This window comes from Marmota monax, unplaced genomic scaffold, assembly GCF_021218885.2.
Source record: "Marmota monax isolate L192 unplaced genomic scaffold, Marmota_monax_Labrador192_F-V1.1 WCK01_AAM20220418_F8-fsc00001, whole genome shotgun sequence".
Taxonomy (NCBI): Eukaryota; Metazoa; Chordata; class Mammalia; order Rodentia; family Sciuridae; genus Marmota; species Marmota monax.
The window spans coordinates 34,496,039-34,507,302 of NW_026693777.1; the positions used below are offsets into that span (position 1 = coordinate 34,496,039).

Consider the following 11,264-nt stretch of genomic DNA (forward strand, 5'->3'; position numbering starts at 1 on the left):
AATGAAATTATTAGTGCCTGAGAATTTCATGAACACTTTAAATTGGTAAGACAAACCTTATAAAATAGGTTGCAAGTATGAGCCTTAGTGTTCCTGTCTCCAGATATAGAAATAGGGTTAATAAAATACAGGAAAATTCAATACTTAGTAGTTAGCCAGTAGAACACTAAGAATTATTACTAAAATCAAATCTACCAATCTGGGAAATACATCTACTCAGTTTTCCTACAAATAGTTAAACAATAATCTAAAATTTATTTCACAACAACATGCATTCATTTGGGTTGGTAGTATCTTAATAAACTTCTCTTGGGTTTTCTCGTAACCTTATTTAAAAAATAAGCACTTATTAATATTGACCTCCTCTTCTAACTTCCATTTACATTTTGTAAGAATACAAATTATTATTTTTTTCCTTAACAAAAATTCCTTTGCAAATATTAACAGTAGAAAAAAGCAGAATGAACAAGTGTCAGGCTGCCCTGTACAGGAGCTAGGTACATCCCCTCAGCCTTGAGAAATGGGGGTATTAAACTGGGGTTCCCAGCTGTGCGAAGCAAGTGGGTCTAACAAGGAAGTGTAAGAAAGTGCAAGGAAGTGCCTTAGCTCTGGGCTTGGGTGTTACCCAATGGGATTGGGCTACCCATCTGTTTCTTGTAACACAATCCCTTGCCTGATTTGGGTGGAATATGCTATTGAATGTCTTTTATGTCTTTTCCCTAATAAACAGGGGAGTTCAGGGTGCACTCGCTCTCTTGCCTCTCTTGCTCCTTGTGCCCTTTTCAGTGCTGTTCAGTGTAGGAACAGTGTAGTGCCTTTGAGGTTGCAGCTTGCAGAGCCTTCCTGACTCCCCACAAAAGGTACTTCTGTGTTCGTGTGGTCTTTTAGTTGCCAGCCCAAACGACGCAGAGTGACCCTGATTCAGTTACCGGTGGGATGTGGGTGGTAAACAAGGGTGATAAATAATATAAGGAAGAACAATGGACATTACTTCTATGTGAAATTCATTAACTCACTACAAGTTAAAACAAAAAAAGAAAACTAATGCTGTTTCCATTGGTTATGTCAGTGTTAAATACTGCAATTTAATGATTAAATTTTTATTAATTATTTTTGTGTAATTCAGAATGGAAATCAACATAATGGCAAGAACTGGGTCTTTTTTTTTTCTAGGTGTGCGGTCATGTTGAATTTGTTTATTCTTTTGTTTATTTATTCATCCATTCACCCTGCTAATCATTCATTAAGCCAGCTAGGCATCTATTACTCAATCTTCCATTCATTTAACTATCCATTTCACAAATATAAGTAACAAATAAACAAAAAAAAATTGACTTTGACAAAAGCAGGGAAAACACTCATCAGAGAAAGGAAGTCCTTTCTGTAAATTGTTCCTGGACAGCAGGATGCCATATGAAGAAGAAAGAAACCAGACACCTATCTCTCTCCCTATACAAACAGCACCTCAAAATGGATCAATTATTTAAATGTACTACCCAGTTCTATGAAACTACTAGAAAACATGGAGGAAATGCTTCAGGACACTGGTATGAACAATGATATTTTGTATATAATCCCTTGCTGCTACACATGACTAAATCAGTCAGGGTCACTCCAGGTGAATTGGGTTGGCACTGAATAATCACACAGACACAGAAAGTACCTTTTTCTTGGGGTTTAGTCATGGCTTCTCTGCCCCAGTTCCCAGAAGGGAGGCAAGGATGGCTGGCAAAAGAGAGACAGCACACCTGAGACCACCCTGTTTATTGAGGGGAAGACCTTTGAAAGTTCAACCCAAATAAGGCAAGGGATTGGATATCAGGGGGTTGCTTGATGATGTCTTGCAGTCAGCAGATTGACTAACATCTTGGGAGGCCACACCCATTTCAGGCCCTGTGTGGGATCAAAGGCAGAGGGAGGAGAAAAGGACATATACATCGCTCAGCCCAGTCAGAGAAGCAACATCAGTATAGTCCCCTCATGTGCTCAAATTCTCACAGCTCACACACAACCCATGGGTGGCTCTCGACAATCCTTAAAGCACAGGCAACAAAAGTAAAATTGTCAGATAGCATTACATGAAACAAATCAGATTCTCTGTTCACGATAAGATAAATTCTAATAAATGATGTTATAGACATGCCAATTACTGTCAACTCATCATTGCATATTGCATATATGGACTGAAATGTCACTCTATAATCCATAACTATGTTTAATTATTATATGTCAATTAAGAATAAAAACATATTAAAAAGTAAGAGTGAATGTCAGGATTAGTAGATTCAAAATCAAATTAAAGTTAATCAATTTCTGGAAAATTGACAGAATCTTTTTCACTTCCACAATTCCTCTTGCACCAGCCATGCTGTAGGCACAATGCAAACTAAGTTTTGCCTCTTTATTTTGTGAAAATATAGTACTTAATCCATGGGGATGGATCTATCTATCTATCTATATATATCATAATACATAGTAAATTAAAACATTTTAATGAGTAAATGGTGTCCACTTGTTGCATTCAAATTCTCATGATATTGGTTTATGTGCATCATTCAGGCACACTTCATTGGAATTTAACAAGTATTCCCCAAACCTTAAAATCATAAATAAATATTTATTTTATTTCTTCCAGAAAAAAATGTGGTTTTATTGCATATATATACATATATATATATATATATATATATATATATATATATATATATATATATATATATATATGACTTAAGGATATAAAAGTAAGAATTTCTTTGAGAAGAGACCAATCATGTATCCTTCTTGCACAAGGCACCCTACGAAGTTTTATCAACATGCTTAGTTACCCAGGCACTGGGAGGCTGCTGCAGCCAGGGTTCCTGGAGGCTTAGCTATTGCTCAAGATGGCAGAAAATCCTGGTGTCACCCATGTAGTGTTTGTTCTGCAGGAATGCAGGATACTGGAGTTAGGGGGATCATGGAGGCTTCAACCGAGATTTCAAAGAGGCCATAAAAAAATGCAGCAGGGTCAGAGTTTCTGCAGGCATCCTGAGAAGGCGATGTGTGGCATGGAGATGTGAAGAGTAAATCAAAGTTGCAGTGGAGACACCCAAGATTAAGAAATTCCAGTAGCATAGAATGTCCACTAAGGAAGGCTGCAGGAATTGAGATGAGACAAACCAACAGAAAAGCCACTTGGGCTGCAACTAACATGGTAGAGCTTCCCAAACACTTTGGACAAAATATCATGCCATGTGATCCAGATGCCCAATGTGGAGTTATAAAATTTGCATGCCCAGTTGGATTTCAGGCTTCTTCCTGGTAGGAGTGTGGCTCTTCATGATGTAGTATATAATCACAATTAAAAAATTAATCATAGTAATACTTGAATATATTTTTTCTTATCTTTACTTATCACAGGTCTTTGATTGTAATTACAAACAACATATCATGCAAAATCCCCTGTAGTTCCATATTTTAAATTTTAGTCCTTTGGTATTAAGCAATATTCCCTATAGTCATGATTTATATTTGTGGAGAGAAGTCAATGCAGAAATAGTTTTTGTTGAAGAAATTGAGCTATGAATTTATAAATAAATTAATTTCTTTGTATCATCCAATTGACAACAGAATTGTATTTTTTGATTCATATATTTGAATCTATATCTATATTCACTGTGGTGTATTCATGTGTATACATGGGAAAATTATGACAGATTCCTTACACTGCTTTTCCCTTTCCTATCCCCCCTCTCTTCCTTCCACTCACCATTGTCTAATTCACTGAATTTCTCATTCCTCACCCCTTTTATTATGGGTTAGCTTCCATATATCAGAAAAAACATTGGATCTTTGACTTTTGGGACTATCTTATTTCACTTAGTGTGGTAGTCTCCAGCTCCATTTATTTACTTGAAAATGTCATAAAGTCATTCTTCCTAGACACTTTAATGTAGGAACTATACTAATAGCCTTTGCAGCATTCCAGAGATTTTTGATTTATTGTATCACTAACTTCTTTGACTCTAGAAAAAAATCTTTTATTTCTCATCTCATATTTTTCTATGATCAATTACTTGTTCAAAAACATAGTTTTTTGATCTTTCTGTGCTTATGTGTTTTCTATAATTATTCTTCCTGTTGAATTCTAATTTCATTCTACTGTGGTCTGGTAAGATGCAAGGAATTATATTGATTTTTTTTGTGTTTGCTTAGACTTGCTTTGTGACCTAAAATATTATCTATTTTGAAGATATTTCCATGAGCTGTTAAGAAGAAGGTAAACCCAACAGTTACTGGATGAAATACTCTAAAAAATGTCTGTTAGTCCATTTGATTGATAGTATTAATTATGTCAGCATTGCCTTTGTTGATTTTTAGGTCTGTATGACATTCCTATTGGTGAGAAGTGTAATAATTACCCATTATTAGTCTACTGGCAACTTGTTAAGACTTAATGTCAATTTTTTTATATAATTAGGTGCACCTATGGTTGGGGCATAAATATTGTTCTATTTTCTTCTTGGATTATTCACTTTACCAGTGTGTAGTGACCTTTTTTGTCCATTCTGATTAATTTTTTTCTTGAAATATGCTCTGTTGATATGAGAATAGCTATTCCTATTTGTTTTCAGACTCTATTTGTATGGAATGTTCTTTCCTATTCTTTTGCTTTATGCCATGGATATCTTTGCCTATAACATAAGTCTTACAAAACAGCTGTAGTTTGTGTTTGTTTTTATCCATTCTGTCAGTCTACATCTTTTAATTGTAGAGTTGATACTATTTATACTTACAGTATTGTGAGATGTTTATTATTTCATGCCATTTGATTTCTCTTTTCACATATTTCATTGGTCTTAACTTTCAGTTGCTTAACTGGTCTTCTGGAAAACTTTATCCATTTGGGAACTCTAGGGTTTTTAATCAGTTCTTCTACATGTAGTATTTTTTTCAGTCTTTTTGTGGTACTGGCTCAATTTATTTTACTTTATCTTACAAAGTTTTTATGTTTCTTTTGATTCTGAGTGATAGCTCTGATGAATATGGAAATAATGATTGGCAAATGTTTTCTTTCAGAGATAGAATTATCTTTTTTGAAGCCCTCATGAATTTTAGAGTCTCAGCTGAGAAGTCAGAAGTGAGTCTTATTACTTTACCTCTAGTGTGACCTGATATTTTTCTGTTGTGGCTTCTAACATTCTATTCTTTTTATCTATGTTAGGCATACTGATTATGGCATGTCTTGAAAAGATAATTTTTGACCTTGTGTATTTAGGGTTATATGTCTTCTGTAGGTAGATGTTCATCTCATTCCTAAGTTTTAGAAAATTTTTTTACCATTATTGCTCTGAAAAGGTACTTAATGTTATTAGCTGTATCTCCATTTCCTCTCGAAGCCGAAGAACTCCTAAGTTGATCTCTTAATGATGTATCAGAGTATTTTTTTGTAAATTCAGATCATGTCTTTAATTTATTTCATTTATTGTTTACTTAGTGTTTAAGTTTATATATCAGACCTTCAAGGTCTGAAATTCTGTTTTATACATATCTAATCTCTTGATGTAGTTTCAGCTAAATTGTTATTTAATTTTGTGTCTTCCGTTTCCAGGAGTTCAAATTGTTTTTTTCAGAATCTTCTTCTCTTCATTGAAATTGTATTCCTTAGATCTACTTTTAGCTCTTTTAGCATTTTAATAATCCATTTTTGTAGTCTCTGCTGGAATTCCATCCCTGTCTCTATCTGCACATGTTCAAGATCTGGATTTTATTGATCTTTTCATATTTATATGCATATGTACAAAATTGATCATATTTTTCTTTAAATGCATATATTTTATTTAATATCAATAGTGCCAAAATTAAGTCATTTCAAAATCTAAAATGACAAACTAAAGGTATTTTTAAAAATATTAATAAATATAGTTTTTATTATTAGATATCTCTTGCAACCACAATAAAAACCTACTGAAATTGAAACAGTGCTTGGGTGTATATGAATATGTCACAAGATCTCATTTTTATGTATAATTATAACAAACCAATTAAAAAATATAAGGGATACCAGTAGTGAAAGAGTACTGGGGAAGGGAGCAAGGAAGGGAAAGGGAAAATACCGGGGAGCAAAATGTAGTCAATTGTCAGTATATTATATACATTAGTGAATATGTCACAATGAACTCCACTATTATGTATATTCATTATGTACTAATGAAAACAATAAAATTTTACATCAAAATAGGATATGATTATGTTGATCAAGTTATATATAAGAATTAAGAAGACATCTCATTATTGCTCCAAGAAAAAAAGAAAAAACAATTTCAAATATCACTACTTTATGCAGCAATTTAAAATAATTCTCTCCAACTATTTGAACTAATTTAAGAAAAATTGATATTAGATCTGCTTTAAATGTTTGGTAATAAACCTAAACAATGAAGCCTTCTGATATAAACATAGAAGTAAGAAATTTTCGTGTTCTATTATACAGTAGAGTGACCTCAGATAAGAAGTCTGTACTATATATATTTAAATGGTAGGAGAACATATTTTGAATATTTTCACCATAAAGAAATGAAAAATATTTAAAGACAGCTATGTTTCAGTTGATTTAAATATTATACAAAGTGTATGTGTAGTTAAATGTCTAATGATACCCAGTTAAGAGGCTTGATTTTTGTGTTTTTCTTTTTTTAATATATATAATATAATACATTAATTAATATATATAATATATAATAATATATATATATATATAATATAATACATTAATTATATGTATTAGTGGAGTTCAGTGTTAGGTTTCCATACACACATTCAGCTTGCACTGACCAATGCAATTCACTTCCCTTTGTCCTTCTTCCCCAACACCCTTCCAAACATCTACTAGTCAGTATTTTATATTTAGTCCCATTTCTTAGTTTCCAAACATGAGATATAACATTCAGTACTTGCATTTTTGTGTTTGACAAATTTAAATTTAATTTAAATTAAAAGAGCACTTTTAATTTAAAAAAATTAATTTTTACCAGTGACCTGATTCAGGTGAGGTTACTTGTCTTCTTGTTCTAATTTTTATAGTACCCAACAGTTGATATCACTCTTAACAAAGAATTCCCTATGGGTATCTAAAGTAAATTATTTCCATGATACTTCTGTTATGTGTGTAGGTAATTTTACTCAAGGGACCACTTTTGGTGGTGCATATATGTCAAACTGATAGAAAGAACTTCCACAGATACTGCCTCCACCCAATATGGATATCATCTCAGGCACAAATCAGCAGAGAAGACTTAAACAGAATCTGATCTAAGAGGAAAAAAGTGTGTTTAGTAAGTCATTCATCTCTTTGATCTTCTCTTTTAAGGTAATTCTGAAAATATTTCTTTGTATCTATTTTAATTATACCAACTACCTTTGAAGTTGAGAATGGATTCACTAGCTCCTAACATTGTCAGAACAGAATTCAGGTGTTCTGTCCTCCCTGTTCCTAATGGAGTTTCTGTGGTCTTAACAATAGTGCATACAACACCAAAATCCACTGCTACAGAGATGCTCTCAAGTCTATGTACCGAGATCACAGTTCTGTGATAGATACTCAATGTGACCATCTCCTGCTATTCTTGTTAAAACAATCTCTCCCATTTTATATAATTATTTCATATCAGAGAAACAGCATTCTATGTAAGATAATATTTCACATAGACATAGAAGAAACAAAGGTTATATATTAAGTGACAAGTGACATTACCACAGAAATAGTATTAAAACTCTTAACCCAAGAAAATTGTAAATGAATATAAGTGAGTAGAACTTAGACTTTCTCCCTGCATACCTTACTAAGTATGAATCAATTGTCTGAGTTCAAGATTTTCTTTGGAAAAATATAAATACTAACAACCTCAGAGTTTTAGGACTATTTCATAGAAAAACATTATAGAAGAGCACATATATAGAAAAGGATGAAAATTGTGTTGCTTATTTTCATAATATTTCATATTTATAAAAGAACAACAAAATGTCTCATTTCCCTAATTTTTCAATTTTAACATATCCAGAATTATATTTACTTTTTTAAGAAGAATTTTGTGTTTAAAGTAAGAATTTCAAAAGTGCTTTAATAGAAAGTCATTTTGCCTCTTACACATCTTCTTATAACATTACTACCATCACTCTGAGTGTCCTCTTTTCACAAATGAGGAAGTGAAAACAGAACGAGATTTAGATTAGTAGATCAACAAGAACTAGAGTTTGATTACAGACCATTGTGTGACTAAGTAAAAGGTCAAAGACTATTCCATTCTAAAAATTCTCCTACAAATTGATTGCTAATAATAGAGTAATATAATTAACCTATTAATATTATGACTATATTAACAATTCCAAAATTTCTGAGAAAGGAGTATGGTTTTTGTTGGTAAATTGTTTCATAGGAATGTACAAAATCATCTGTTTAGCAATATCCATTGTAAAGCACAGTTGAAATACTGCTTTTTCAACCCAAAGTATAGAACTAGTTGTTTATTCTAGGAAAAGTGTGCATTGATATGAAATTGAAATTCAAGATAAAGTTCAGATTTTTCAAGTTTCTCAATGTTTACAAACCACGGCAATTTCTTGAAAAATTTGGTACATCTTTTATATTATAAAAATATGTCAGTGGGTTGTGAGAGTATTATAATATGTCTCCTTTCTCACATTAAGTATGTATGTTACTAACAATACTATATTCAGGAAATTTTTTTCTCTTTCTATCCTTAATCCTTAATTTAAGCCTCTGAATTCCCAGTGAAAGGGAAAGGAAAACTAGTGCTCAGGATGAAGCCCTTGTTCTCATTGTTCACCTGCTCTCCTTGGCTGTTCTATTTCAAAGAATAAAAGATGGAATATACAAAAACTGAAGCAAAGCCAAGAGAGAGAAATATTAAAGGGAGAAAGGAAATGGAGAACCATCTTTCCTCTCTATAGCTTGAGGAGTATTGTTTATTTACTTAGGAATTAATGTAAGCCTTGTCATTACTTTATTTGGAGAACAATCCGTAATGACTGAAAGCTGAACTTCATGTTTACTCATCACTAATAGTCAAACATTGGTCTTGTTTACTCATGTGGCATTTATTATCTTAGAAAACACAGGTAGAAAACATTAGTATCTCCTCTGGTCAGAAATCATAAAATTTTAAAACCTAAGCAATTTCTAAATCCACACTAGTTGAAGATAAATATTTACTAATGATAAGCTGGAATTATAAAGAACTTTCATTCAGAGTTCATTAAATTAGAATCTCAGTTTTAGTTGCCTTCAACTTTGATTAATCCATTTTTTATGACACTACACTGTTAGTTTTTTCTAATCCACTTAGTATGCCACATGAATTCCATTATTCTTTAGATTTTAATTAATAAGAGATTATGTGTCTGATTTTACATCAGATCTCCATATCAAAATGTTTATTATATACCATTTTTTATAGCTTCTCTCATAAAGGTTTTCCCAACGTGTTTAAGAAGGAAAAACCTAAAATTTTACCTTAGGGTGTGTAATCTAAGGCTTGAAGTAATCATTATACATAATACAGGAAAGCTGTAGTGTTGTATCAGGTTATTTCTACAGGATTTCAATACCATTTGACTGTCATCTTCCTGATTATGTGACCTAATTTTTGTTGTTATCGTGATGTCTGCTACTCTCTCCAGGTTCTTTTAACTAGCATAGTGGAAAGAAGCTAGTGACCAGGTAGCATCACAACTCTATTCCTAGACTTCACCTTCACTGTCTTGTTTTCTTGATCCTCAACCCAACACTGGATAACAATCAGGTATCAGACCCTACTCTTTAAAAAGCCATTTTCAGGCATTATTTGTATTCTCTTTTACAAATAACACCATTTTCAGGTGATCAAATTTCTCTTTAACTGCAGATATAGTTGTTAAATTGTAATATGAACACTAAATTCTAAAAATAATGCCCATTTCTCATCCCACTAATGGATACTCTAAACTCTCCAGGTTATCCCAGAGGAGACACTGAATAAAATGGATGGAGGAAACCAGTCCACAGTGTCAGAATTTGTGTTTCTGGGACTTGTTCACTCATGGAGTATTCAGGTCTTACTCTTCATGGTATTTATGATTCTTTACCTGATCATTGTATCTGGAAATATTGTCATTTTGACCTTAATCCTCACTGACCCTCATCTTCATTCTCCCATGTACTTCTTTCTGGCCATCTTGTCCTTTGTTGATATGTGGCTGTCCTCAGTCACCACTCCTAAGATGATTGCTGACTTTCTCAGGGAGAATAAGACCATTTCCTTTGCAGGTTGCATGTGCCAAATTCTATTTGTCCATTTAATTGCAGGAAGTGAGATGGTGCTTCTGGTGGTCATGGCCTATGACCGCTATGTGGCCATCTGCAAACCACTCCACTACTCCACCATTATGAGCCTGCAAAGGTGCTTTGGGCTGGTTTTGACATCCTGGACTGTGGGCTTTGCTCATGCCATGAGTCAAATGGCTGTGATTGTGCAGCTGCCTTTCTGTGGCCCCAGGGAAATAGACAGCTTTTTCTGTGACATACCACTGGTGATCAAGCTGGCCTGCATGGATTCTTATGACTTGGGAATAGTAATGAATGCTGACAGTGGAATTGTGGCTGTAACTTGCTTTATCCTCCTGCTGATATCTTACACATACATTCTTCTCACTGTTCGCCAGAGCTCTAAAACCGGCGCATCTAAAGCCCTGTCCACCTGCAGTGCCCATCTCACAGTGGTGATGATCTTTTTTGTGCCCTGCATCTTCATCTACGTGTGGCCCCTCAACATCACCTGGTTGGACAAGTTTCTTGCTGTGTTTTACTCTGTTTTTACACCACTCCTCAATCCAGCCATTTATACACTGAGAAATAAAGAGATGAAAAGTGCTATGAAGCGATTCGGAAACTACTATATGAATTACAAAGGAAATACACAATGCTGAGAGAAACATAAGCAACTCAAATTGTGAATACTTGACCTGATAAAATAGTTTAAAATTCAGAGATCCTGTTTATTTATTTAATAAAATATAGGCAAATTCAACATTTATTATTTATCAAGTAGAACACTATTAATCATTACTCTAAAATTCATCCTAATGATCTGTCTACATGATAAATCTCATATAATCAGTTTTCCTATGCTTTTAACCTTTTAAATAAAAATCTGAAATTTATTTTAGATGCCTCTCTTTATGGATAATTTCTTTTTTATTCTTTTTCTTTCTTTTCTTATTGATTTTTT

The 11,264-nt window shown here is 33.1% G+C and overlaps 1 protein-coding gene across 1 annotated transcript; it reads left to right on the forward strand.

Moving 5' to 3' along the window:
- Positions 1–10,014: 10,014 nt before the first annotated feature.
- LOC124104023 (olfactory receptor 4K3-like) lies at positions 10,015–10,962 on the forward strand. The gene has a single exon (XM_046460702.1). It carries the CDS (start codon positions 10,018–10,020, stop codon positions 10,960–10,962), a length of 945 nt encoding a protein of 314 aa, XP_046316658.1. The 5' UTR covers positions 10,015–10,017.
- The last annotated feature ends 302 nt before the right edge of the window (positions 10,963–11,264 follow it).